Genomic DNA, 24,253 nt, shown 5'->3' with positions numbered 1-24,253 from the left:
CAGACAAATCCAGTAAATTCCTTCCCCCCCCCCCACATCAGTCCACACAAAGCATAACCTATTCATCACTAAATTCCCAATACGTGACCTTTTTGGACAACAAACTGCCCTTCTTTCTCCTGCCTTTCCCTCCCCCCCTCCTCCGTATGGGTGTTAAGACCTGTCTCTACACTCCCCAGGGAATGCTGGGAAAGGAAGCCCTCCACATCTGTCCCCAGCCTCGAGCATAAGGAGAGAGGGAGCACACGATGGAGAAGGGGAACATTCCTTCATCCACACACACAGAGAGAGAGAGAGAGAAAGAAAGAAAGAAAGAAAGAAAGAAAGAAAGCAGGTGACCAACAGACCTCAGTCTGGAAATCAAAGGGAAGAGGGGGGGTCAGGGCTGTTATCAGTGAAAAGCAGAGAGAAGCTGAAACATGACAGAGAATGACAGAAAATGAAAGGGATTTTGTGAATGAGAGATGGATCTTGTCTTCTTATAAAGCCATCCATCACTCCTTCAATAGCCCAGTGGGGAGAGAGAGGAAGAGAAAGAGAGGAGCAGACACCCTGGGACCTCCTTCAAAAGAGCAGGAGGAGAGGAGGGAGGAGAGGAGGGAGGAGAGGAGGATGGCTGCGAAATGCTGCTGGAGCTGTGATCTTTACCTCCCTCCCTCCGGTGAGGGAGGTAAAGTCAGCAGGGAAAGTGATTAGTCCCGCCTCTTTTCTCCTCCTCCCCCTATTTTACTAATACAGGGTGTAAAAGTCTCTCAGTGAGGCCTGCTGCTAATTTCATCACCTCTTAATACTCTTAACACACGACTCATACGGACTCTTTCCTCAACTGCATCACCTGCCCGTCCTGGTCTATCTAAAGAAAGAGATTCATATTTTATTCATATTCTATTTTAGGTCTCAGTGAGAAATCATGTCAAACTATATAACAGATCAGGGAAATCAAATGCAAATCCAAAAATCCCTTTTTATTTAGATTTTGATTTAGAGTTTTAATGTGTGTGTGTTTTCACCACGTTAAATCCAATATAAACCGATTTGAATGTTTTGACCACTGTTGTCTGCACCAGCTTTTGTTCTTGATGAATTCTTAAGAAATATAGAAAAACATTTGAATGGATTATCATTAATAGGATATTTTCTTGACCCAGACGTCTCAGGTCTATCATTTCCACAACTTGTAGGTGTTTTTATACATTTCATTCTTTCAGATCTCAAGCAGGAAGTTAAGTCTTAAAATATCAACTTAAATTTGATAAAACATTTAATCCAAAATCTGCGGGATGATACAAACTTATCAAAACAAGCAGGTTCAAGGCAATTGATCAAATCCATGATATTATCATATGCGTTAGTTATTCTATTCCTTTAGGACACACACAAGACATCTATCCACAAACGAATAAATAACAAAATCATACAATGTTTAAATTTGAAAGCTTTAAAGTCTAAAAATACAAGAAACAATCAAATCTCTGAAAGTTTACATAAGTTGAATTTAAATTTCTACAGTCTATTGCCCATTATGGGCTGTGTTGATTTAGGAATAAGATGTAAACACACATTCACCCCAGGGTGCGACAAGTGTGAGATGTTGTTGACCTCAGTCTGTCCCCTCTCATTCTGCAGAGGTCCCTTAACGTTGAGGTCACAACCTAGCGGTTTTATTGGCTCTCTAAAGTCATCACTGCTGTAGGATTGGATGAAAGGCCTCTAATGGAGTCAGTAATTGGTCCAGTTTATCAGTTTATTAGGTGCTCTGGCTCTGGGAACAGCTTTGGTGTTTTTAAGTAAAGTATACATCATTAGCACCAAAAAAACAAAACACTAATGCAACCTTGGGTCAAAGAAAGTACAAGTACTACATTTCACCTCGAAAAGAAAAGCATATTTTCATGTTTGTTGGCAAAAAACTCATTTATATTGTATGCAGGTATTATCCACATGCATTAACTGTTATCATTTACAATATAATACTATAGTTATTTTGTGTTTAAATTACAGGTGTGGTATTTGCATGAAACAGTATTTATACACAAAAAAAACTGCTAAAACACAATAAAATATAGCATAACTCTGAAGTTGTACTCGGAGTAATTTACTGTAAAATGTATAAAAAGCACAGTGTGTCAGAGACACTGTATATTTACTGTAACATGATGTTATTTACTTTTTACACTGAAAGGTATGAAATAAGTCATTTATTTAAACTTAACATTGTATATTAAGATGAACAGAAAAATGAAAGTTTAAGTCACTTTCATTCAAAACTCACATGAAATAATAGTTATTTTCCTTAAGTACCAAAACACTACCTCGATAAGAACTCCTTTTTCCTGACAATTCCATGCACACATACTTTTTTCTTTTTTTTTTACTATTCCTAATCCTTAAAGAGAATCACTTGCAGATTAAATCACCAACTTAAGCTGTCATCTAGATATATTGCGTCCTATTTGTTGTCTGGAGCTCAGAGGAGTGACAGGCCGTCAAAGGTTGCGTCCACGACGACCTCCAGTAAAGTGGAAAAGCTTTTTTTTTTTGTCTTTGGTCTTTTCTCTCTGGTTGTCCATTATCTGTGTGAGCCATCCCTCTTTAAAACACTTTGGGACGAGTGAAAGGTCCCGACTCTGTGAGCTGAGCTCTGAACCTCTGCCATTCAACCTGCACTGTCATGCCCCGCCCCCCCCCCCCACACACACACACACACACGAGAGACTCAGAGACACCTGCAAAAACACACCTATTAAAAAAGTGTTAAAAAATAAATATATACATTTATATGAATGAAATTGACATAATTATGTTCATGAATTGTAGAGAAGCAGAAAAGTTTGTGACGACCACAGGAACCTGGTTCTGGATGAGCTGTCAACAAAAAAGAGGAAAACAACTGTATGAAAGCATCATCCCCCCCCCACACACACACACACACACACCTCCCCTCCTCACCCACAGCCTCCTTTCTCCCACTGACCACAGCTCAGAATTGCCCCCTCTCCCCCGTGACCCCCCCCCCCCCCAACCACCACTGGGCCCTTTCACTGTGTAACAATGGCTGCCGGGGGCCGTGTTATTTGAGGCACTAAAGAGCCATCCCACCCACCCGCCCCCAGGACAAAGCCCCCCCCCCACTGGGAGCTTTCTTCCCCTCACCTCCCTAATGACAGGTTTCATCCTCTCCGTCCTGACCCCTGGGAGGGGATGTGGGTCCTGGGCACGGCCCACCGCCTTTCTGCCCGCTGACCTGCTCCGCCAACAGGTCCGCCTCAAGGTCCGCCTCAAGGTCCGCCTCCCGCTCGCTAATACACACTTCCACACTTTCACTCTCTCCTGTGCTCACGGGCGCTGAGCTCCACTGTACTCAGTACTTAGACTTTCAAAAACACAGCAGCTTTATTATTTGACCATTAGCTGCTCACATTTTTCATCAGCCGTAGAAAAACTCACACAAGTCATCTGTTTTCTTTTCTTTCTTTTCCTTATTATTCAGATGACAATGTATCCATTTAAAGTATTACATTATAAGTATTATAATACGTGAAAAACTTATAAAGAGAGAGAACAACACTTCTTTGTTTAGCAGATCAAGTCACTGTGTGAACTGTTGAGTTTTCTCTTCTTTCCATAAGATTATTAGGCACATGTGTCAAACTCAAGGCTCGCAGGCTACACCTGGCCCACCGTACAACTGTATTCGGCCCACAAGAGAAAAATTGCTTTGTCTTTCCTGCTCGTGACACACGTATTAGTACCTCACGTCAAGTTATCACCTGTTAAACGTTGCAAACACGGTACAGTTAACTGCTGATGTCAAAGAAACATCAGAACATCTCTCACTCTGACGTGTATAACTCATGTGATGATTCATTTCAAGTCTGTGATGAGTTTCTTTATTGAATCTCTGAGCTGGTTTATGTTATTTCCCCCTCTGCCTCACCATGTGTCGTGATTTCCTTTCATTTGAGTTGAGTCTGCAGTTCACTGCTCATGTACACGACTTATTTTTGTCTCAAGTGTGTGACTTCCTGTTTTGGAGTGGCACGTCCAGTATTCACTTCCTTCATGAGTCTGCCCTGTTGACAATGACGTGTAAATACTTGGAACTGTGGATCACAGACGTATGTGGCAGGTGAATCCACATCGCCAGCGTTTCATGGCGTAGATGCTCTTCTGGTTCTGGAGGATCTTCTGAATGTTTATTTCCTGCAGCATCTCAGCGAGAAGGCAAACAAAATGAAGAGTCTAAAAGCACTTTGGACAATAAAAAATAATCAAATGTGTAACAATATTATGGATTAGACAAGCTCAGGAACATTAGTGTTTTAACAACCTGTCGATCAAACACAAGAATCAACAGCTGTCTCCTGCAGCTTTTATACTACAACAGTAATAAAATAAGGATAAATTATCTGTATTATAACTTTACAGTTTTGTCATTCACCCTTTCACACACATTTATAAAGCACTATAGTAATCATATGGTAATCATATATGCAGCTCGTTTTCTGTCATGTTGACATGCAGATTAGCGGAGCCGGGGATCAAACCTCGACCTTCCAGTTATAAGACAAACTGCTCTACCACAAGGGCCATAATTCTATTTTCATTGTTACTGAGTGAAACGTGTCATGTTAGTTTCATCCAGAAACCCTTGTTGTTGTTGTAAAAACATCCCACAGTAGCTGCTGTGATGGAAAATCATTTCTTTAGTTTCTTGTGTGTTTCTGTTTCTTCTGAATTGAATGCATCGGTTCAGTGATGCTGCTTCGGTAACTTCGGTTGCTTGGTAACGTGTGATAACACCTCTGGCTTCTTCAGTGTGTGTCCTAAGCATCTTATGGCCCTTTAAAGCAGCATTGTGTGAACTCATTGACAATGGCCTGGACATATTATGGGATAGATAAGATAAGATAAGGATTATGCACAGTCAGCATTCACCAGAGATATTATAGCAGGTTTTGTCCACCTTATGCACAAGTAGACAACGTCTTCATGTGTGGAGCTCTTACTCAGCCTGTTCACCTCATTCAGCCTCGCCCTCACACACAGCCCATGGCTGTTGACAGATGAAAACCACCGCTTTCATTTACAGGTTTTTGGAAATGATCTAATGCCTCCTCGACACCCACAGGGTCATGGAACACACTTAACACATCAACAGCCCTGAGAACTTAAAAAGTGGAGACAAACACTCCAAAATTCAGTCGTGCATGTTTCTCTGACAGCTGCATTCTTCCCTGAGACGTCATTTTAAATGAAACCTCGGTGTCATCACTTACGAGGTGTCACTCACAGGCTCAAATGGGCTTCTGGTCATTCATTATCTTAATCTGGAGCAGTGCAACAATTTTCCCTCACAGGGGTAAATCAATCTCCCCGCTCTCACACAGTGTCTGCCCGTGAGACAATGACGATGTATCACTGTCACACAGACCAGCACATATTGGCTAGTTTTGCAAGTGAGTGTTTGGGAGCTCAATTACGTGAAGCCTGTGAGGACAAATCAACATTTCTGTGCTTCATTAATGATGAGAGAGCATGTGTGTGTGTGTGTGTGTACTGCACTGGATTTGCCTTCATCTCATTTCTAATGTACCAAACATCTCAAGGACAATATTCAATAAGATACATCACAGCCACATTATGGAATATGGACTTACTGATGCAAAATTAAACCTAAAAATGACATGATTGACATTGATACATGATTTAGATCTTTGTCATGTTTATTATTAATTATTTCTATATATTGTACATAATATTTAGGTATTTATTTATTGTGATATTTTACTTTGCATTGTTATTGTGTTTCGTCATCTTCAGTTGACGTCTTAAAATAAGCTCATTATGTGTTTCTGCCGGATTATGATATTCTTCCATGTGAAGAAAATGCCCAAAAAATATATAAAAAAAACCTGGGATTCACCTAGAAAAAGTTTTTCTGTGGACCTTAGAGTAATCGTCCTCCTGTCCTGGGAGCCAGTGTGTATCCTTGTCAAAAGAATGGACAAATAACAAAGAGACACTGGATTCTGTCCATGAGAAAAAACTTGCGTTGCTTCCTCTCACTGAGAGGGGAAAATTGATTTTAGTGTGAAAATAAAAGCGATTTCACAAAACACAAGCACAAGTAAACGGCCAAGAGAAGACAAGAGAAAAGTGTTTCCATCTCAAATTCCTGATTAATATACGCAATCAAAAACTATTGGACATAGTAATCCGAGTCGTTTATTCTATTACTTAAACGTTTTGCTTACAGAGACGAAGAATATGATGTGTTAAAAGAAATATTCAGTGTATGCAAAGTGACACAATCCTCAGTTATAATGTATTTATTTAAAGAGTTAAAAGCAGGAAATCTAAGCACATATAGACAGTTACATTAAGACTTTGGACAAAGAGTGGTGGCGAGGACGGGGGTGTTGCTCACTGAAGTGGAGAGAGTGCGAGAAAAAGCAGCTTCTGTGCAGCGGTGACGTGGAGGCGACAGGCTGTGACAGGGCGAGCCGTCAGACTGCAGGGCAAACAGGTAGAATCTGTGTCACGTACACTCATGCACACCGTGCACACCATCACATACCGTCTCATAGCTTCATCAAAGCTTAGCACAGCAGTCTTTGATTAACACACAGACTAACCCTAAGCTTCATCTAAACCTAACCTCATCCTAACCATAACATGTCTTCACCTTAAAGTTTAATCATTGATGTTTTGGGGACTTGCTCCTTGGCCCTACAGGGAAGACACGCCCCCATGATATATGTCTGTGTAAACAGATTTAAGTAATAACTGGAACAGGTTTGTTTCCATTAGTTGCACCTGATGCACACAAACACATTTCTGTTAGAGAAATGTGTTTTTATATCACGCCACATCACAACATGCATTATCTCAAGAGACTTGACATAGTACAGCAGAAATATTACACTTACAGTTTACAGCTTATTATATTATAGAGAGAAGAGAAAAGAGAGAAAAAAGCAAACTTTAAAAAGATGAAATCTCTGACAGAAGCAAACATGTGCAGCGTCTGCAGGGCGTCTTTAAAAGTATGGAATGCTGTTCCCCAGTCCTTGGATACTAATACTAATAGCCTTGCAAATGGATGTGGATCCTGCAGCCCAGGAGTCACGGTTTCCTGCAGAAAGAGAGAAAGAGAGAAAGAGAGGGTGAGAGTGAGAGACAGGACAGGGAGGAGAAGCTCAAACCGGGTGAGAGAGAGAACAATGTTAGATATCCTATATCTGAAGCCACATGCAGATGAGAAACTCTGACACAGGCAACAGTTTAAACTACAATAGCCTGAGTGCAGACTCTAAACACTTCTAAAAACTTCCCTTAGGGTTTCACTCAGTCAACATTGTGAACCATGTCTAAGTTCAGGCTGAGTTCATCAAAACTGGCAATGCTTGTTTGGAGAGATGGAAGGTCTTACAAATGAACACAACATGATATGAATAAACATGAACAAGAGCTCTCAGAACACTCAGAGAACACTAACCTCTGCCTCACCTGTGTTTTACGGAATCATTTTGACTTTCTGACTGATCTCTACTTGTTTATAGCTACTGTATCACCATCCTACACAAGCACGACACAATCCACCCTCATATGTTACAATGTAACTGACATGTGCAGTACATAGCTGAACTTGTTATAGGGACTTCTGTAATCTGTAATCTGGGATTAGATGAATCATATTGTTTTGACAGAGATATGATTCATTTATGTATTTATTTATTTACCCAATATAAGAAATAAGGAGTAAATTCTTACCAAAATGGAATGGGAACATACTTGAGTATAATAAACAATTCAGATTGAGCCGTCAAAGACTCTAGACAGGAAGTAGCGAACAGAAGGACAAACTTACAGGTAAACATAAGCTCCTTGAAGGAGGGAACAAATCAACTGATAATACATCTGAACTCAATAATACAATGTTGCTGTGCAGGTGTGTTTTTTGAGGACATTACAGGTTTTTGAGGACATTACAGGTTTTTGAGGACATTACTTTTCTTTGGCCTCTGATACAGTGACCATGACTGCCACATATCATACCTATGTCTTTATTCCAATCCAGTACAACTGCACACGTGCACACGCCTCAGTGCGTGTCCAGCAGATCTCCCTGGGGGGTCACAGTGGCGAGGAGAGAGGGATTTCACGCTTGACCTTCCCCTCACAGCTTTGTGCTCCCCTGCACTCCCGCCTTGATTCTCTTGACCTACTTGGTCATCCTGGAGCAAGCCACTTATAATACTTACATCTAACTGAGCAGCACGCTTTTACCCCCATCTCTCTCACACACACACACACACACATCTGTCTGGCACATCTGTCTGCTGGTTTCTCCCTCTGTGGGGCTCTAATCAGTGGCTTCTGACTGTGACTGATGCAAACATTTAGAGATAAAAGCTTGATCCCTTTGTGCCAAATACTGCTTTTTGAATATACGCTGTTATTTGGATTTCAATCCAAATCTCTCATTCCCATCAGCTTTAGAGAGCGTCTTAAAAACACATGTCGTCCTGGCAACGAGGTCAGACCAACAGGCAGTGTTCTAACACTCTCTGTCTTCGGGGTCACCACCACAAACTGTCTGACTCCATCTTGTCCTATCCCTTGTGTCCTCTGCTATCACTCTGTTACTGTCCTCATGTCCTCTTTACAACCTTCATGAACGTCTCTGCAGTCTTCTTCTTTTCCTCCTGCCTGGCAGCTCCATCTTCAGTTGTTTTCACTGTTCCACATATTTTCATTTGGCAAAGGTTTTACGCCGGATTCTCTTCCTGATGCAACTCTTAGCATTTATCTGGGCTCGGGACCAGCACTAGGAGTGCACTGGATGTGGCCCCCGGTGTTAGAATAATGTCATTATTAACTTACATCATGTCTCAAAGTGGGACTAACACAGCCAGAGAATGCAGTTGCGAGTTGAATTGCTTGCATGTTTGGGTTCAAACTGACCCGGACTGACCTCGGCACCCTGCACATGTTCCACAGCTCCTAACCTCAGGCTTTGACCTGGAAATAATTGAAGAAGTCAGTAAACAAAAGACGTGAAAAACATGGTGCAATCCCCGTCAGTACATTTTCAGACTAAGTGAATCCTCTGTCACCTCAGAGAATGTAATATTCTGAAGTTAATAGATGATGGAATGACACAAAGTGGTGCTATAAATGCTATATAATATAAATTATAAATGCTATATAATATAAATAATAAATGCTACCAACTAGCCAGCAGTTGGCTGGTCTGTGTGGTCAGTGACATCATAGGTCAACCAGAAAATTCCTAATACTAACAAGTTGAAAGGAGCCACCGAGCGAAGTGAAGTCACACAGACTTCATTCAATAAGTTGTTTCCCTGTTAGTGCTCGTTTACTGGGACAAGGACAGTGTGTCTAACGTGTATTTTTGATTGATTTTGTATCATAAAAATCATTAATTACTATGTTTTCTTTCTAATTTCTTAAAAACTTGAAAAAGAAAGAAAGCTTCATAAGTGACGTCTAACAGACGTTAGGATACACTGTCGATGTGTGTGTATGTTCAAGTAAGAGGAGAAAACTCATGCAAACAAATGGGCTAAACATGCAAACTCCACTCAGAACTGGTAACCTTCTTGCTGCGAGGCAACAGTGCTATCCACACACGTTCCGCTGTGTGGCTCAAAATTGGTCATTTGTTATTTTAAACATTCAAAAATGTCCGTTTTGCCGTCCTCTGATGATTTGCTGTTTGAACTCCACTGATCACAGGGCAGGCTCTCTTTGTGGTAAAGTCTGGGGATTCCCCTCCTCTTCCTCATCCTTTCTCATGCTCTCTAAACCCCCAGAGGAGGTGGCTGGGGTGCCAGCAGCAGTCATCGAAATCCGAAGAGCCTGTTTCTGTCTCCGTGAGCACAGTTAAGGCCTCCTGCAGCACCATCACCACGAGTTAGGAACCACTTTCTACTCAGATGAGCACAAACAAAGACGAGTGAGGAAGAGGGAGAGGGAAGGAGGGAGCCAGGAGGGAGCCAGGAGGGAGGAGGCTGTCAGTGTGTTTGGTAAACAGCGAGAAAGCCGAAGGGAGCAGCCACTCAGGAGGAGAGGAAGAGGGGAAGTGGAGGAAAGAGAACGCGACCAAAGGGGAAGCGTTCGCTGAGGTATAACTGAGTGTGACGCTGGTAAAGAGTGGAGGATGTTGCAGATGTGCTGATCACAGAGGAAGGGGACTGCACATGTGTGCACACAGACACACACACACACACACACAGACACTCAGCTGGAACTATATGGAGTGATCGATGCATGTAGAAAGTCAGAAACTGGGATCACATGTAAACATCTGCACCCTCTGGAAACACACTCATCCCTTCTCAACACTCTGACCCCGAGCGTCGCCGCATGTGAGGGTCAAACCAAAGATGATGACGTCCTCATATCAAAGCCCACACACTCCCACATGACCTGACGCTTCCCCTGACCCTGTTGTTTTATTTGAGCCCTAATAACTCTCCTAATTAAAACCCCTTCCTATTATTTTCCCCTCCTTTCCCCCTGTAAAAGGCCCCCGGTTTCAAAGTGCCAGTAAAATAAACTGGATGGGGCCCGTTTCTTTATCTGTGTGTGTGTGTGTGTGAAGAGTGTGTGGGAGAAGAAGGGCAGGGAAAGAAGGGGGGAGTTGGGAGGACAGAGGTTTTAGGTTCAGAGGGGGGGTAAAAGAAAGAGAGGTCACCACAGACAAAGAGTGCTGAGACCCCGAGGTGGAGCTGCCTGGTGTCCACAGTCACCCGGGCTGGCGGTGTTGCAGGCGCTGTATAATGGCCGGGGTCTGTTTTGTCCGCGCAGCGTAGGACAGAATATATCACGGAGCTGACACATGAACAATAGCTCACGTTTTGTGGAAGTCCGAGTGGAGCCTTCACGGCTCTTTTGAGTCGCCGGGTGCATCTGGAGGAGCTGAGATTAACCATGCGTTCAGTGGCCTCGCGTATCGCTGACCCTTTTGACCGGAACTGCAGTCCAAACAATATCGCTTATGGGTTAATATAAGATGCAAAACGCCCCCATGGAAGGAGCATCAGTGAAGCATCCTCTCAGCAGCAACTGGGACACAATCAATACACGAGTGATGCAGAGAAACTATCCAGGTTTGGCCCAAGAATTCCGTCAATTAACTTTAAGAAGGGGGCACATGGTGGGGTAGTGGCTGGCACTGTCGCCTTACAGCAAAAAGACCTGGGTTCATGACCCGGGTTTGACCAGTATGGAATCGGACAATTCCATAGTGCCCACAGGAACAGAGGTTTCCTCCCACAGTCCAAAGACATGCAGAGGCCTGAAGTGACAGTAGTGTGAGAGCTAATGACATAAACCGTGTCCAGAGTTTACGTCATTACATTACATTACATTACATTACATCACATTACATTACATTACATGTCCTTTAGCAGACACTTTTATCCAAAGCAACTTACAATAAGTGCATTTAAACATTTGGGTACAAATAAGAGCTAGAAGTAAGTAAGAGCTTCAAGTAAGACAAACTATGAACTACCCCGCCTGTCGCTTTATGTCAGTTGGAACTGCCTCCAGACCCCATGGCCCCTATATGGAAGATAAAGACAATGAATGAATGAATGAATGAAGAACTTTTACAGACCAACAATCTGACTTCAAAGCTGCAGTTTAGGCAGGATCACTGTAAAAAAATGCTGTTTCTTTAACTGAATCCACAGTTTATTAAATGACACATGCACTGGGATCACAGCGCTCTGTCCTGATGGACAGATGGACGCTTTTATACACAGCTAATCACACAAGGGTATCTCTCCATCACCAGTGTTTTATTATTTGCTGGATCTCTTTTAGACTAGTTTCTTTGCAGTACAGGACAGTGTTAGTGTTTGTGTAGCTGTAAACAACCAGCCCTACTTTGTGATTCACTCTGTGAACTGTGACACTACAGAGATATTCCGGTTTGGTCTGGCTTGCATGTCGTTCACACCAGGAGCAAAGTCGGCCACATTTTACAGAGATCATTAAATAAGATATACTTTTAAAAGCAATAATTACTCTATACTGCCTTTGCAGCAAGAAGACCCCGGGACCCTGGGATCACTTGTATGATACACACCAATCATGAATTAACACGAGTCTTCAAACAGAGTCCAGAAGAGGTGCAGAGGATTCATTCTCTCAAATTACAGGATTTACATTAAGCTGGAAGGTTATTATGGTATTATCACCTCCGCCTGGGAGGTTATGTTTTCACTCACTTGAGTTGATCTGTAAGTTTGTGCTGTTAGGAACTTCCTGTCTACAGTTAACAATGATCAATCTGGTATTTCCTAGGAATCATGATCAATCATATTTCTGTCAGAAATCATCTGATTTTGGTCTGAAATGTGGTGAAATGTGGTGAAATGTGGTCTGTGTATGAAGGATCAGACACTGCCATCAGACTAAGTTTCATCCAGATCTGATCCAGATTATGGATTTAAGTTTGAATTAACAAGTTCAGATCTGTATATGTCCGTGATAATATACAGTATAATATTAATATTTACTTATATGTCAGTAAATATTTCAGGTGAACGGTTTGTATTTATGATCAAAGCTGCTTTACACTACAGTCTGTGCCATTCACTCACACTATAATACAGTGCATTTATTGATGGATATAATGTTCCCCATCGTTGTTTTAACACTTGCATGCAACATATTTATCTACCCTTAGTAGAGCTGAGTCTGCATGTATGGAAGACTCATAAGCATGTTAATTCAGTCAGATTCATCCTCTGGGAAGAACGAAGATTTAGCAAACTTTATGGCAAAGTTTTCATCATGTTTGTGACAATCTGTCGATATTCTAGAATTTAGAATGACTTTTATTTGCACACTCACCAATTAGCAGTAATGAATATATGACCTCAGTCCTTGTTTTAGACATCAGTAGAGAACACACACACAAGTCCACAGAGGAGCCATGGGCAGTACTCATCTGTGCCCGGGGAGCAGTTTTGAACCAGCAACCCTCCAGTTAAAAATATATTATTATTATTTCCTTCCACTTGGCAATGGGCTTATTTTTCCTCTGGTTTTATGAGTGTAGATTTGTGAGTGTGTCTGGGTCTTTGTGTGGCACACATGATATAAAGAAAGAATATTACATGCTTCATAGATCTGTTGTGAGTCCATATGGGTTATAATCTAAAATAATCTAAACATAGGTGTTTGAATAACTGAACATGTCAGCCCTGTGTGAAACCCAATGGCAGAATCAATAATATATATATAATATTGTGACATGATAATAGCTTCAGCCTGTGCATGAGACGTAAACGTGATCATATAGTGCTGAGTATTTCAGATGGGGGGGGGGGGGGGGGGGTTTAAGGGAAGTTAATCCTTTTTGAAACATAGTGCTGAGGAAGGAGGGGAAGGAGTCGAGGGCAGGGAAAGTCATGTGTCAGGGTTCAGCCGTGAGTATGTGGGAGTGAAGGAGGAACTGTGGGAAGGTTTTTAGGGAATCAGGAGGAAATATGACGCACGAGCAGCTCAAACACACAAGACGGACTGTTTAAAGTGTTGAATGAAAGCGAATAAAGAGAGTTCACAGGAAGTTTATCAATGCAGTGTGCAAACTGACAGCCAGTGGAGGTGGACAAGGGCCATAGAAGTGATGAGGACAACACGTTTTTAAACTTCACAATGAAATTCATGTGCCACACCAAAAATATTATATATACTGTATATAAATAGATATTCATACTTTCTCCAACACTGTCGCTCCATCACGGCCAACCCAGCACACATGAACTCTCAAACTTGGAATCCAAGCCTTTCACACCGCACATCTACTGTATATGCAGCATATTACACAAAGCCAGGGATGAAATCCACAGACAATTTGCCCCACCACTGAACCACCCTCACCCTGTAGGTTCACAGAGTGTGACTAAGACTCAGATAAAAGATGAATAACAGAAATAATTGATATTACAAAGCGGAAAACTAATATGTTTCTGTGGCTCACCTGCAGTGCCATCACAGCCCACCGGGGGCCACCTTCTGCACAGTTAGGCTGAGCTGTGCTTGTATCACAGCTCGTCCTTGTCTCACTGTACAAACACAGGTGGGGAATCACTTTATTGAATGATGTGTGTCCACCACTACGCCCCCTTTTGGCTTGTTAGTGTCGGTGGTTTCCAGTTTAGCTTGAGGCTACGCAGCCAGCATGTCCGTGTGGGCCGCAGAAGGTTTATATTTGGGTAACAGTGTGGCTCCCAAGCGGGTTTGTCTGTGGTTTCCAAAACTTTAGTGTAAAGCAGCTCTGAGTGGTCATCAGGTGGTCAACTTTCTGAGTAAAAGTACGCAATTTATTTAGAAATGTAAATAAAGTACAGACACACTTCTTATTTCCAGGTTAATCCAGAGGGTGGGAACTGTGGCACATGTGCAGAAACCTGTTTGAGTCTGAAGGGAAACATGCAGATGAAGCTCAACTCAACAAGTCACATTATCTTAGTGTCTGTCTTTCCAAATGTAGTTTTAGTATTTTAAAAGTCTCACAATAATTTGTGTTTGACTGATGTCATTTAAACATACTGACTCTATCTGATGATAAAGTATTTTTGTGTGTGATAAACCATGAACCTGTCTTCATTAAAGGGATAGTGCAGGTTTTCTGTAGTGTGGATGTATTGACACATAGTCGGCACCATCGTGCACACTTGCTTATGTCTACAGTATCTCACAGACATGTTTACTGCTGTATAACCTCAGCCAATGAGTCTTATTTTCATTGGTGACATGTGTCTGTTTGTGAGCAGCATATGTTTCTTTATGGTGATGAAGGGTAAAGGTGTGTTGACAGTGTCGCTTGCGCTCTGTGTGCTTTCTGGAGTTTTGCTGTTCGACAGGCTTTTCCAACTGGCAGCTGAAGTTATGTTCACAACCTTGGTTTTACCGATGAACTGTGGATCTGGATGGAGAGAGAAGACTCACATTCACAAGTGACTTTTTGTGTAGCGACGTCTTCGTTTGTGTCTTTTATTCTCTTTTTAATTTGCGATCGAAAACACGTCATCAATGAAAAAGGTTAAATCTTCTTTTGACTCAGACTAAGGAAGTTAGTCTGGAGGTGAAGTCGCAGACTTGTGTGTGGGAGGTTTCACGATCGAATGCACCAGCTTGTCATGTTTTGTATTACAGTATTATTATTGTATTATTAGACTTAGACTTAAACTTAGACTAGACTTAACAGTACACAGAAAACACAACAGTGAAACTGGCAACAAAATGTGAGATTGTATAAAGCATCACGAGTATTAAGCATTAATAATACATAAAGCATATTGTATGAAGCATTAATGCATTAAATAGTGCTTACAACTTATTAGATAATCTAATTAGAGCCATCGTTCAGCCTAAAGCAAAGAAAACGTTCTGTTTCTGCAGCCGGCTCTGCACTGCTGCCTCTGTCAGTAAGTTCAAATGTGATGATTAGTTAATTGTGTGTTGGAAATCCTCAGTTCAGACACAAACTCACTAAACCAGGCCGCAGTAGAGCAGCAGCTAACTAAACTCACTGATTTTCTCTATGTGAGCAAGAGAGTGAGCAGTTAGAACAAAAACACATTCGTTTCCAGTCAGAAAAGTCTATTTAAAGGCTGCTAATACAATATAATCTTGAGATTAAGAGTTTTGCAGTTTTAAATAATCTGCTTTTACTTAGGTAGAATATTTATTATCACTGCAAACTGTCTCAGGGAATACCATTTTTTAATGTTAACACTGATATTTAAAATAGTCAGTTAAATAGAATCACTGCAGCCTCAGGTCGGGTCTGTTTAGTCTCTGTTGGTGGTGCAGTCGGGGCCCTATATTTTTTTACGGGGTCCAAAATGTCTGACAGCACCCCTGATGGAGGGGGTGTGATTGGAATGAGACACAGTTTCAAAGTGGAGAGATCAGAGAGGTTGAGCATAAAGGTTGAGAGGGAGTTGAAAGAGGGTAAAGAGGGAGGCCACAGAGAAAGAGTCTTATCTGTGACCCATCTGTCTTGACATGCACACTCCTCTGGTTAGTGCCCTGGAGGGGAGGGAAGGGAAGGGAAGCAGCATGCGTGTCAGTAAGTGAGTGTGCAGGGCTCCAGGCTCCGGGCTCCGGGCTCCAGGCTCCGGGCTCCGGGCTCCGGCCTTGGCCTGTGTCTGTGGCCCACAAACCAGCCTAACCAGCCCCATGTCTGAACACCCCCCCAGGACTTACTGCTGTGATCAGGTGATACTCAGCTGCAAAAAAACACACACTGCTGTCAGCTGATTTGTCACAAACCTCATAAGAAGCATCTCATCTCTGTTTTTGGTCATTTGAGAAAGAGGCAGAATAATAGTGATGACTGTGTGAGGGAAACACAACACATTAATGAGTGACATGTCGTGAATCTCTGAGCAGGGCACCAACACCACCACTTATTTATACTTTTATTTTTATATATATACTTATTTTTGCATTGACGTCCAAACCACATGCTTTTCATTAGTGTAGTGTGAGTCAGAATGAATTAGTAATAACCACAATATACGACAATTTAGAGACAAAAGACTTCTTTCATTTCATCGGTTGACAATCATTAAAATTTGAATTATAAAAAGGCAATGAAATACAAAAACAGCACTAGAATAAGTAGTGAAATCAAATAGAATCATCACAGGCCTGTATCATTTATGACGGTTTTCACTGCTCACCTAATCATTCGAAGTGAAATTTGACTCCAACAAACAATTAAAGCTTCTTGACTCTGAACATCTGATGAGACCCTCAGGTGTAAGATTGTGTCTCGGTCTGTGAGGTCCTCTCTCAGGTCCTCTGGTCTATCAGTCAAAGTTGTTTTGCATCAAAATCAAACCTCCTAAGATGTCGGACTTGTGTGACTCGTGTGTACAGCACCTGGGAGATTTACCCTAATGAATACCTGATGTGGTGAGGCAGTTAATGCCGCCTATAAAAGAACTCCCTTCCTCCTTCCTGTGGGCCCCGGCTGTTGTTTATCAAACGAGGTAACGTCCTGTCATGTGACCCCACCCCCCGCCCCTCTCCTCTCCTCCCTACCAGCAAACCCACCTGTGTGGACTTTTCTCTTAATCCCCTCCTCCCCCCCTGTCTTTCTGTGTTTTTCAGCTCTGTGCTTTGAATACTTAGACTACTGAGTGTAACTAATTCTTCCACACAAGGATATTGTCTTCTCCCTGTCTCTGCTTTTGTCCTCCCTTTCAATCCTGCTATTCATTGATTTCATTAGTTGGTTGTGTGGTGAGAGAGATGGCCAAAGCGTTAGAGGGGGGGGTGGGGGGGTAGTTCTTTCCAATTAAAAGGCCTAATAGCCTATTACCATCACCTTAAGTTCAACTTTTTCTTTTTTTACAACATGAAACCTTGGGAAGATGAATCACCAGAGCAGCACAAGAGCTTTTAAAAGCGTCTCTGTGACTGTTAAACTGAAATTAGGATTGATGATTTTGAGTTGAACCGTTTTAACGGTGTTGCTGTTATGAGGTGAAACGTGTAAAACCACTCAAATTAAAAGCTGTCGTCCGTAACCTTTAAATATTAAATAGACAAGTGTCCGTCTGTCTGTCCCTGAAGCCTGTCAGGGCCATCGTGAGTGTAGCAGTGTCGCCTGGCGACATTCCCACGCTGCACACAGGAAGTGATTTATTTCATATCCTAATAATGCCCTAATAAAGTGAGAGAATGACTGAAAACACAAAAAAGGAGCAGTTTAATGGGAAGAATCCTGCTCTGCTGCTGTATACACACAAACGCTCCCTAGTATTGCTTGACGGAGCCTGTTTTCAGATGAAGGACAAAGTGTAAAAATCATTTGAATTATTTCTGCCCATGAAAAGCAGCACAGACTATAACTTCAGCAAAACATCAGACTTAGGACTTATTTACTTGTGTCACAGTTTGTCGACAGGATACTGTAGAATTGTGACTTTTCTTTGTGTATTTTAATTTTTTATTATTATTTATTTATACATTTCTCATATCAAAACAAGTACTTTTATTTTGAAATGCGGTGAAATGATGATGGATGTCATATTGTGATTTTCTAGTCTTGAGATGACGACTTTCATACAGCGCAGATATGTGCAGCACATTTTCAGGAGCAGCGTGGGGTTTGGTGTCTTGCCCAACGACACACTGGCATGTAAACTAACAGAGGCAGGAATTGAACCCACAACCTTAAATCAACCAGACTAGACGGTCACTGGCCTACAGTGTTTCAGGCAGTTCTTCATATTCTGATGGAAATGATCTTTTTTTTTTGTTTTCTAACATATGAAAATAAAAATACATCAACACACACAAACACTGATAATGTGTTGGTGTTTGTGTGTGTTGTTGTATATTTGTTGACATGAAAGACAATAAATGTGCTGCAGCTGCTGAGGGTTTAAATGAAATGTGTTAAACAGTCCACTCTTCCTACACATGCTTTACAGATCCTCCAGCTGACCGGGGGGCCAGAGGACCAAACCAGTCCCCTGGGATGACACAACCACCCTTTCTCAGACACCCATTTGCCGTAGCCCATTCCTCACTCCTCCTCCTCCTCCTCCTCCTGCTCCTGCTGCTCCTGCTGCTCGTCCCTCCCGATGGATGACCCTGCAACCAGCAAGGGTCAGCTGCACCGAAGGGCACCTCCCGCACCGCGGCCCTCTGTCCGGAGTCACAGCGTAAATCAGTGGCTGTTGGTCGCGGGAACCGTGCCCTGCCAGGGGTCCCAGCCCAGCCTGGCACCATCTGTCCCCGGACTGTGACGCAGAGCCAGCGCTGCCAAGGTAGGTTCCCACTGACCTCCTGTATCCTCCAGGTCATTGGGCCAGACCTGGGACTGGAGACAGATCCATCACAGCTCGAGTCTGGGCATGATAGAAAGGCCTGGTGTAGCAACCGTACAGTAGATCACAACATGAGCTCAATATAAAGATAAACTCTTACTATCTACAGTAAATACAGTTACATTTGAAATATTGATGTTTGAAAAATCATCTTTTGATTAGATTTGACTTTATTGATCCCACACTGGGGAAATTCACTTAAATCCACTGTCATATAAAATAAGAAATAGAAAAATACACAAGTACAATAACAATACTACAAGTGAACAATCGTATTATGTTACACACGCAATTAACATCTTAATTATATGCACACCTATCACAGACACATGTATATTAAGAAAAACTGAATTACAGAAATTAAATGTAACAATTTACAGAAAAGATGTATCATGTCTGTTTAGCTTTAAACTAAATGTAAATATAATTTGAGTTGATACATGTATCTAACTCTTACAATGACACTTTAAGTTCTGTAGTTGTATGATGTCCTGGTACATTCCTGAAATCATGACCTGTGTGCCATAATGTCAAACTGATGATTTTATCTATAGAGTTTGGTGTGTGGTTTATAAATGGGCTCATAGTTCATAGATCCAGTTGTGGACACATTGTAGAGATAAGAAGTAATTGATTTTAATAGTTAAACCTTTTTTCTGTGAGTTGGGATTTCCTACCTGGGCTGACGGTAGCTCAGTGGTAGAGGAAGGTGTCTTTCACCTCAAAGTTTGTGGGTTTGAGTCCTGGCTCTGCTAGTCTACATGCTGGTGTGTCCTTGGGCAAGACACGTAACCCCACGTTGCTCCTGATGGCTGCACCGGCTCCGTGTGAATGGAGCGGTCATCAAGACTAGAAACGTTTGTTTCACAGAGGTGAAGTCGGGGTTGTGACATCACTTCTGATGTGAATGGAACACAGTATCAGACTATTTCTTGGCTCCAGTTGCGTGCAGGGCAAATTTAGTGCTATGTTTCAGTGCCTCATACAAAAACCTTGGATTAAAAATGATCATAATGAAAGCAGCAACACTGCAGATTGTTTTGATTGTGTAAATCTTGCATAAGTGTAAAATTGCTTTTGTTTTTGAGACAGTTTTCTCAGTGAGGGTCAGAGAGACACTTGAACAGTGTCATGACTTAATTGCGCTGCCGTAGGCTACGCTCAAATTCTTGCTTTTCTTGCTTTAAGTGTGTGAGTAAACTGCTTTGCATCAGTAACATGTATTTAAGTCAAAGCAACACAACAACCATGAAACAGGGAGGAACGCAACTCAATTATAGTGCTGGTGTTTTTGACCTGTGTTTAAAATAAGTCATCATATATTATAGTGACTTGACCGGCTGTTATTTTGCTGTATAACTGCCACGGACTAAATAGGTGATAAACTACTGACACATGTAAAACAGTCCAACCTTTTAAGTACAAGACAAGTCCGTGCACTCCACCACATCGCCCTTGACGACTTGACGTCTTTTTCCTCTCCATCATAACGGCACCTGGAATTGTGACACGTAAATCTTGGGAGCAGAGACAGTCTGTGGGTCCCGGGGCAGTGCAGCCCAGGTTATTGCTTTCTCTTTCAGCCACAGCCTTGCTTCTTGCCCCCTTAAGGCCTACTGGTTCTTAATGGGCGAGCGAGGGGTCATAAAGTGGTTGTGTTACTGTTTTCCTTTTTCCAAACCAGTGACACCAGTTGTTCACCCGCCTCACCAGAGCCTTTTGTGAGGCGTGACAGGCTGTCAGTCCCAGGCGGAGAATCATTGTAGAAGACAACATGCGTTACCTTGAGGTGACACCACATTCCACCACTGAAGGCCCGTCATCAGGAGTCAACAATCGCCCTGAATAGCTTTGTAGAGCTGTCATTCTTGTATCTGGACACATAGATGGAGAACACTCATCTGGCAGGTGAATGGTAATTGGTGCTAAAGGACTTTATTGATTAAGACTCTCACCAACGTTTATGGACACATGTTTGTTGTTTTATCACTTTTATTTGAGTTGGAAAACAACTCAAATAAAAGTGATAAAACAACAAACATGTTGATGAAAGGACAGAAAATATACACACACAGAGTGAAAAGTGCATCATTTTGAGATAAAGCAGCAGCTACTGAACATTTTGTGCTTTTGCTCAACCCATCGCTGCAGAACTGACGTTATACTGTAAGAGCTACACAACAACATGATTGCTGAATGGCTGTTCGGTGACCTCTTCTCACTTACAGTCCCAAAATATCTCCAAACATCCAGTATAATTATCTTTAAAGGTGGTAAAAAAAAATAAAAAATAAACAGAACTTAGTCATCAATCAACCAGTGGCTCATCCTGTGAACAGATCACTGCTCTGTAGAAAACGCGTCTAAAAGACAATTCATTGGCTCTTTTCCACATAACCTCGTCTCCCTTCCTGCGATTCATTCAGAACTCTTCACTCCTCGTCTTCACTCTTCTGTGATTTTTTTTATTCTGATAAAACATGTGTCTGCTCAGCATAATTTATCAAACCCTCCCTCTTGTCACATCATCCCATTCTTTTCTTATCATGTTTTTTGTCTCGATAAATATTTGGTTCAGATAATTTATTACACAAAATAATTATCTCTCTCTTATTTTCTTGGTTCATCAATCAGTTGCTTGGCTCACAAAATGTCAGAAAATATCGCTGCAAACCCCAAAATGTAATGTATTGTTTTATTATTGTTATTGTTGTAAATAACCAATAACCATATTTACATGTAAGAAGCTAAAAAGTAAGTCAAATGGTTTTAGATAAAACAAAACTCTATAAGCGATGAATCAATTATCTAAATAGTTTGATTAATAATTACTTGATTGTTGCATTGAAACTACTAGTAATGTTAAAACTCTAGGATTAATAGTGTTTTTAATTCTAATTTTAATGAAGAAATCTTGGATTTATCAACGTATTCGCTGTGTTTTAGTTTGTCCTAACATTTGTGCACATACTGCCCCCATGTGTTGAGTCAGTGGTACTGACATTGTATTTAGGGTTAGGGTGAGACATCTCATTTAATTGATAGATTAGGTAAAAATTAGCTGAACATGCGTTTCATTCTTACATTATGATAACTGCACTTTGAATAAATCAATATTCCACACAAACATTTCTATGTGCAGGGATTTATTGGTCCTTTGAATTATATTCAACACAGTAAACGGGGGATTGTTATAGACCAGAACAGGGAGGAGTGTTCCCCCTCATCCTAACTCTGATCTAATCTAATTATACTGACATTCTCTTGTCTAGATATTCTAAAAACAAAAAGGGTCCATGGCAGATAAACATAAAGCAAAGATATAGAAGATGGGTGTAATATACCACATGATTAGTGTTCTCTTAACAGTGTTTTATTAAGTAATGAAGTAATGAATGAGTAATGAAAGCACCAGTGAGCCAACCTTAAAACGTTGACTTCAGTTTTCTCATGGGAAACTGAAGCAGCAGCAGCAGCATCATCAGCAGCAGCAGCATCAGCAGCAGCAGCAGCATCACCGTACGCCACCATGAGCTGCTTTTGTCTTCTATCATTTATAACATGTGTTGTGTCTGTAGGTGTGAAAAACGTTCCATAATAAAAAAGGTTAAACATTGACAGAGCACATAGAACATGTAGGTAACGCTGTCAATAAATATCTCACAAACATTTCAACAACTTACTTGATGCCTTGATGAACAGTTATATAGTATAGTATAGTGTATATGTAGTATTATAGTGTTTCTCCTCCCTCATTAACTCCCATCACATTGCAGTTTAGATAAAACAGGGTGAATATATTTTGAGAATGACTTGATCTTATTTATTTATTTTAAATCAAAAGGAAAAAATGAGAACCTTTCAGACTAACAGAATATACTGCTACAAAAAGGACTTGTTGTAACCAGCTCCCTCATGTGGAATAGAGGGGTACTGTGGGTAAAACACTGGACCCAAGTGACCCAAACAAAAGCTCCCAGAACCCATGTGTGGATCCTGACCCCGTCTCTGGTAATAGCAGCACATTTCACAGCTTCATTGACCAACACTTTATTCTTGTCCAGTCTTCAGTTTCTCCTCCACAGTGTGATCTCCCTTGGACCCCCCCATGCACGGTGGGCTCTTAGCCAGTGTAGGGTTACTCCCCCACTGCGCGGGAGTTTTAGCCTGTATGGCCAGTGCATGAATGCGGCAACTCAACTCATCCTTCAAAGTCTCATTAACCATACGGTGACGCTGAATCAGTGGCAGGTCCTCAAACTGGGAGCTCACGACCAGGACACGGAAATGGGATTCAGAACCAGGCGGCACAGCGTGCATGTGGCTTTCATTAAGAACCTCTAAGTGATCCGGCTTTAGTGCGTTGGTTAGTTTGGTCCTGATAGCCCTCTCAACAGGGCGGCTTGGGTCTGGGTCCATGTGTGGTCTGAAGTGGGCCAGACGGATGGAGACAGGCCGAGCCAAGTGGACCACACTGGGCAGCATCAAGAGGCTGTGGCTACAAGAACACATGACAATCACTCGTATTCTGTATTCTGACTCTCCATCCTTACACTTGGGTCACTGCTAATGTTTTCTAGACAAAAACACATATATTGATAATTATCTGAGTTATTTAAACAAATAACAATGAAAACTTGTTATAGCAAAACCATTAAACTAGCAAGGTTAACACGGATGCTATAGTTTAACTTTTTAACAACAAATGGGGATGAGGGTGATAATGAAGCTCTATCATAAATAATGATTAACATGAACATGAGCAGACATTAGGTAACATTTTCACTCCGACATAAGCTGGTGACATGACGTAGAACTACGATAACTTATCACTTTTTAACCTTAAAACAACTGCGCTTAATGACGCTTACTAGCATTAGCAATTAGCTTTCGCTGTAAAACAGCACTAATATGACAGCAAACGAAGACAATATAACTTTGTCTTCACATGGTTCTGATCCACTTAACATGACGAACCCGTCCACGTTCAACGCGACATTAACACAACGACTGGAGAAGTAAACTGGTGCATGAAATACGATCATTTAGCTTTTTACCTGCCGCAGAGTCAGCCGAGTCAACCGGAAGTGTTGTTAGCAAACTACGTCATCTGGCTTTACCGCCACCTATTGGTAAGGAGTGTTGTCAATGAAAAGAAAAGAAAAGAAAACGTATTGTTTATCATATAATGTACATTTAAAATGAATGTGTTCTCTTCTTGTTCTCTCAGAATCACATTTTATCGTTCCACAAGCTTTATTTGCAGCATTATTTACACCATGATTTATTTCTTACTTAATTTAATTTACACTTTTAATTGATATTATTCAGTCAGTTTAATGTTTTGGACA

General features: G+C 41.5%; 1 protein-coding gene across 1 annotated transcript; it reads right to left on the bottom strand.

Annotated features, from left to right (window-relative positions):
* Positions 1-22,033: 22,033 nt before the first annotated feature.
* On the bottom strand, positions 22,034-24,027 carry bola1 (bolA family member 1). The gene is made up of 2 exons (XM_058647845.1): positions 23,960-24,027; positions 22,034-23,400 (listed from the first exon to the last, which is right to left on the bottom strand). Exon 2 carries the CDS (start codon positions 23,385-23,387, stop codon positions 22,953-22,955), a length of 435 nt encoding a protein of 144 aa, XP_058503828.1. The 5' UTR covers positions 23,388-23,400; positions 23,960-24,027; the 3' UTR covers positions 22,034-22,952.
* Between the last annotated feature and the right edge of the window lie 226 nt (positions 24,028-24,253).

Source organism: Solea solea, chromosome 13, assembly GCF_958295425.1.
Source record: "Solea solea chromosome 13, fSolSol10.1, whole genome shotgun sequence".
Classification (NCBI taxonomy): domain Eukaryota; kingdom Metazoa; phylum Chordata; class Actinopteri; order Pleuronectiformes; family Soleidae; genus Solea; species Solea solea.
This window is presented reverse-complemented; position numbering and strand designations above follow the sequence as displayed.